General features: G+C 39.3%; 1 protein-coding gene across 1 annotated transcript in view; it reads right to left on the reverse strand.

The window, feature by feature from the left end:
• LOC107743062 (gastrula zinc finger protein XlCGF8.2DB-like) overlaps positions 1-5973 on the reverse strand; it is a 6552-nt gene extending 579 nt beyond the window's left edge. Inside the window, exons 1-2 of the mRNA XM_016556167.1 lie at positions 5819-5973; positions 6-479 (exon numbers count right to left, since the gene is read on the reverse strand). Coding sequence (XP_016411653.1) covers positions 6-479; positions 5819-5973 — 629 coding nt within the window. The remainder of the gene's footprint in view (positions 1-5; positions 480-5818) is intronic.
• Between the last annotated feature and the right edge of the window lie 194 nt (positions 5974-6167).

Here is a 6167-nt window from a genome sequence, read left to right on the forward strand (position 1 = left end):
TTTTCCCGCATTGATCACATGTGTACAGTTTCTCTCTAGTGTGGATCCTCATGTGATCTTTGAGGGTTGCTGATTGTGTGAAACTCTTCCCGCATTGATCACAAGGGAATGGTTTCTCTCCAGTATGAACACTCATATGCCTTATAAGGTTTTCTTTTCGTGTGAAACTCTTCCCGCATTGATCACATGTGTACGGTTTCTCTCCAGTGTGGATCCTCTCATGTGTTTTCAGATGTCCTGAATGACTGAATCTCTTGTCACAGTGTGAACACTTGTAAGGTTTCTCTCCAGTGTGGATGTTCATGTGTAATTTAAGAGTTGATAATTGTGTGAAGCTCTTCCCGCACTGATTACAAGTGAATGGTTTCTCTCCAGTATGAACTCTCATGTGAAGCACAAGATGATGTTTGAATGAGAAACTCTTTCCACACTGAGTGCAGGTGAAATATTTCTTGGCTCTTCTTTTCTTTAAATCTTTCTGTTTGGTTTGAGAGCAACTCAAAGGTTTTTCTTCAGTTTTAACATGATTTTTCTCCTCAACTTCACTCAATTCTTCATTCTCTTCATTTTCTCCATTTAACTCTGAAATAAAAGTAAAAATGGTTTATTTTCAGTTAGTCATAAAAACAGAGAAATGTGAAAGTAGATAAAAATGAACTCTGATGTAAACATATATATCCTTTTGCTGCAGTTTTATAAATGATGTCTCTCTGAAATTTTAACTATTTGTAAGTATTATAGACACAAATCCCATGTTTCTACAGGGAGAACTATTAAATATGTTTGATCAACAACAAAATTATCTAACATACATAAATTTTAGGGCTGCAACAACTAATCGATAAAATTGATTATCATCGATAATGAAAATCATCGACAACGATTCTCATTATCGATTAGTCGGGTCTGCCCACAGTGTATGTCCAACTTCATCCTCAAATTACATCACTGAATTAGCATGTCTATGGACAAAATGCATCTAAAATAGTAGAGGAAACAGAATGAGATACTGCGGGAGAGTTACGTGATCCAAGCTGCTCAAAATATGAGAATTCTTTATTTTAAGCTAATGCATTAGCGTGATGGCTTGTCCTGTCAGGTGGTTTTACAGATGCGCGTGCGTCCTCAGCGCAAAAACTTTCAGTTTATGGTCATATCCTTATGTATAAATGTCACAAATTCACGCGAGCATTTTTGCATAAAGGCCCGCCCTGACAGTCTGTGTTCAGTTTAAATCTTTACTGAATGAGTGCCGGCGCGGCGGACAGACTGAACACGGACAGAGGGAGACAATTAATACTCAGCGCAAAAACATTTGTTGTGCTGAAATATCTGTTGTTGAACATTAAATTAAGGTTTAAGTCAAAATGCAGTGCACATATTTTATGAGTAGGAACTGTAAAGGGATAACAGCATGTAATTGTCCTGAATATAAATATCAGACGCTTCATAACCGCCTTTTACAGGATAAAGAAATGACAGTAAGACGTGATTGTGGTCAAAGTGAACGTGTTCCTGCAGAACATTACTCTTACCTATTGGTTAACACTGAGCTTGTGATTTTATTCGTCTTTATCATCTTTATTATTTTCATTTTTAATGCAGAGTTTTAAACTATACTGAACAAAAATATAAACGCAACACTTTTGTTTTTGCCCCCATTTTTCATGAGCCTAGGTCGTGTCCGAATCCACTTTTGCTAGTTTCACGATGGGAAAAATGGTCGGCGTGCCTGGCGTATGGTCTAAAAGTGTTGTCCCTATTCTCTTAATGAGTCATGGGTGTGTTTTGGCATAACGTGCAATAAACCAATCAGAGTCTCATCTCCCATTCCCTTTAAGAGCCGCTATTTGGCATGTTTGTGTGCTGCTGCACGTCCCTGTGTGTGTAATAATGTGAGTGTACGTGCATTGTGGACCCGCCTATAAGTGCATATTACTAACGCATTCTAAAAAAAACAACAAAAATACTGTGCCATTGACTTTAGACCAGGTTTTAGTTGGTCAATGGTGCAGTCTATTTCAGTTGCCTCAAAATAGCAACGTGCCAACAATGCACCTGAACACACCTCTTTATCAGGTTTGTGTGCTGCTGCACGTCCCTGTGTGTGTAATAATGTGAGTGTACGTGCATTGTGGACCCGCCTATAAGTGCATATTACTAACGCATTCTAAAAAAAACAACAAAAATACTGTGCCATTGACTTTAGACCAGGTTTTAGTTGGTCAATGGCGCAGTCTATTTCAGTTGCCTCAAAATAGCAACGTGCCAACAATGCACCTGAACACACCTCTTTTTCAGACCAGCACACCCATGGGCGCAAAAATGGGTGCAAAAGCATTTGCTATTTAAACAACGTGGCACAGGACGTGAAAATTATTACTGCGTCGGGTTGAAACTAGCAAAAAACACTTGCATCGCTCCGGGTGTATGATAGGGCCCCATGTCTCTCCCTCTCTCGATCTCTAAAACAGCTGCTTTATGTATTGCAGAGCTATAACATCATAAATAATAATTTGCATGTTGCAAAACTGACGACAACTGCTGAGTGGAAGAATTTATGCAAGAATTCATTACAAAGAGATTTCTAGGCATTCCTTTTCTGAGGCTGCAATATGTGCAAAATTCAGCTGCTCGTGTTTAACTTACACACCATCCCGCAGTCATATCACTCCTGTGCTTTCTCAACTGCACTAGCTTCCAGTTCAATCACGTATTGATTTTAAAGTTCTTATCTTAAAGGGGTGGGTGACTGTTTTTTTTTATAGGCTTGATTGTGTTTATGGGGTGCAGTCTAACATGTGTTAATGCTTCGTTTGTTAAAAAACGCATTATTGAAGAGGATAGCGCAGAACCTGTACAAGCACGGCTTTTAATGGTTGGCCTTAGGGCTGTCAAAAAAAAAAAGAATTTCGAATATTTGTCGAATTTTAAATAAAATTCCACATTCGAATGCAAAAACGTTGAATTCAAATTTTAGGTGTGCGTTAAGGAGGCAGCCTTATCAGTGGCACACGAGATGCGATAGACTTTATGGCAGGGTTTTTCCCCCATCCCACTGCAACTCGTGTTTTTAAATGAAAAATGTACTCTGTGTGCTTTCTGACTTTTGAATTAAACTATGCATACATACATGATGCTGTTTTGTTTATGGTTGATTAAGCAAATTAATTATAATTGGTTTATAAACATTATTTTAAACAGTATGCACTTTTTTCACAGATAGTCTGTTTTCTTATGTTTTGAGTACGTGCATTAGTAATATTTTGCTCGATGCGCCCTCTTGTGGCCTCAGGAGAGAAGCCAAAAGCTTTTCTTCACCCTAACTGAAATTATGCATTTTAAATTCGAATATAATTCGAATTTTGATCATATTTAAGTAAAAAATTCGAATTTAGTTTTTCAGCCATTTTGACAGCCCTAGTAGGCCTAATATTTTTGTTTGTTGTTGTCTCATACTTTTAGATAGGCCTACGCTGTTATTTGTAAATGCTACTGCTTCTGTTAGCTTTTAATATATGGTTTTATTCTGATTAAAGCTTTAATACAGTTCGGCAACCGCACGCGCGTCCATGTATAACTCTTCTCATAGCTATAGTATGTGAAAATAAGTGTATTCACTGAGCTGATGATCTGAATGAGAGAGAGAGAGAGAGAGAGATGCAGAGCAGGGGAACACGAGGAACAGTATTAAGAACCGCTTCTCATAACTATAGTATGTGAAAATAAGTGTATTCACTGAGCTGATGATCTGAATGAGAGAGAGAGAGAGAGAGAGAGAGAGATGTAGAGCGTGTGCAGAGCAGGGTGAGGAACAGGATGAGAACCGCTGCTTTAGAACATTGATTTTGAAACTTGTGAATCCATTAGAATCGTTAGAAGACAGAATCACAAAAAGACTTCCTCTTCTCTAGAGCAGCGCAGCATGGACTCGCCCCCTTTGCTGCGTGTTCCCGGAAGTGGGGTTTATGTAAAATTCTGGGTTCTGGACGTAACGGACCCGGGAAGTAACTCGTTGTAGTCCCTTACCAGTCGTTTTTGTAGGCATTAAACTGCCAGAATTTTAAAAGACGATATCTCCGTTTGCATTGAACTTTCAGCTTCGTAACTTTGCAGATATTGTTTATGATCAAACAGCAACATTACACACTAACTAACATTAAAAAAGTGAAATCGCAATCAACCACCCCTTTAACCTATAAAGCAGTACATGGGCTGGCCCCAGAGTATATTTGTAATTTGGTCACAGCTCCACACCATCTCAGTCTCTCCGCTCTGCTGGTTCTCTACTCCGTACCAGCCTCGTTGTAAACTGAAAACTATGGGTGGGAGGTCATTCTTTTGTATTGCTTCCAGGCTGTGGATTTCTCTGCCTTTTCCTATTAGGAATGCTCTGTCTTTTGATTGATTTTAGAAATGACTCAAAACATATCTCTTTAGTGAAGCTTTTAAGTTATAATCTTACAGTTGTTGTTGCCATTGTTGTTATTGTGATTGTTATTATGGAGTAATGATGTTTCTTTTATTGTTGTTTTATACTGTTGCAGCGCCTTGAGTGTAAGAAAGGTGCATTACAAATAAAAATTATTATTATTATTATTTTATTCGACACCTGATGTGTGCAGTTTACTTTGCTTGCATTAAAAAAAGTTATCCTCTTCAGTATAATTTTTTGTATGTTTGTTTTTTGATTGTAGTCTTTTTTCCACTGCTATTGTTTTCTTTGGATTTGCTTCTCAGTTCCATTCAATTTTAAGGTTTTCTTTGTTAATTCCATGTTTCCTGTCATGCTAATTCAGATTAGCACAGTTGGTTTTAAATGAACCTAGTTATTTTAGTCCAGGACTCCATAGTACAGGAATTAGTAATCTGTACTTAATCTGTGCGGTGCACACCGGTTTGAGCTTGAACTTGCCCCTGATGTGTGCAGTTTACTTTGCTTGCTTTAAAAAAGTTATCCTCTTCAGTAACATTTTTTGTATGTTTGTTTTTTGATTGTAGTCTTTTTTCCACTGCTATTGTTTTCTTTGGATTTGCTTCTCAGTTCCATTCAATGTTAAGCTTTTGTTATATAGGCAACCTCTGTCATGCTAATTCAGATTAGCACAGTTGGTTTTAAATGAACCTAGTTTATTTTAGTCCAGGACTCCATAGTACAGGAGTTAGTAATCTGTACTTAATCTGTGTTTCAGAAAGTCCTTTTTAAAACCTTAATTAACTATCCTAGATTAAGCCTACTTCTGGCTTAATTTAAACCCCGTCTGGGAAACTGCCCCAGAATTTACCTCAGAAGAATGCAATGAAGTCAGACCCCCAAGGTAGGGCTGTCGCGATAACCGCAATATTGTAATACCGCGCTATTGACGAGCCAACCGCAGAGGAAGGAAAGCAACAGCAGAAACCGCGGCAACCGCAGTGTTCACGTTTTTTTTTTATTTTCATGAGGCTGTGGCCGCCTTGTTTCACAATGAATCACTGTGCATTGAATATTAAATAAATGAATAATGATACAAGAGTGTTACGAGTGTAATTTTCCCGCGAACTGTTTGTATCCGGGGTTTCGTTTACGGACCTGCTGTCTGGCGAGAGCTACGTTACAGTGTCTTCAGTCAAACCCACCCTGAAACTCCTGAGAGAAGATATGCTTAAACCATTAAATGAGGATACCACATTAACATCGGACATAAAGCACAAAATGTGCAGTGTTCTACAGGGGAAGTATGAACCAGCTGCCTTACAAAAACTTTTGGAAAAGGCCTGTTTTTTAGATCCTCGATATAGGGGCGATTATATCAATGACACGGAGACAAAATCCAACATCATCGAAGAGATGGTGAGAGTGGAGGACGAAGGGAGCGCTGCCAGCGCGTCAGTGGTTGGAGACGAAGGGCAAGCGGTGGTGCCACCTGCAGCAAAGAAAAAGACTCTTGGAGACCTGCTGAAGTCACGGACCACCTCTGCATCAGCGCCCATACCCAAGAGAGCGCGAGCAAATAACGAGCTCACGCGCTACCTGCAGGAGGAGTGCATAGACTCCAATGCGAATCCACTGTCCTGGCTGGTGGCGCGATAATCAGTCTAGAGTTCCGCTGCTGTCCAAAGTCGCGCGCAAATACATGTGTATTTGTGCAACGAGCACACCGTCGGAAAGGGTTTTCAGTGCCGCC

The sequence above is a fragment of the Sinocyclocheilus rhinocerous genome, unplaced genomic scaffold (genome assembly GCF_001515625.1).
Source record: "Sinocyclocheilus rhinocerous isolate Xijiao unplaced genomic scaffold, SAMN03320098_v1.1 scaffold3880, whole genome shotgun sequence".
Lineage (NCBI taxonomy): Eukaryota > Metazoa > Chordata > Actinopteri > Cypriniformes > Cyprinidae > Sinocyclocheilus > Sinocyclocheilus rhinocerous.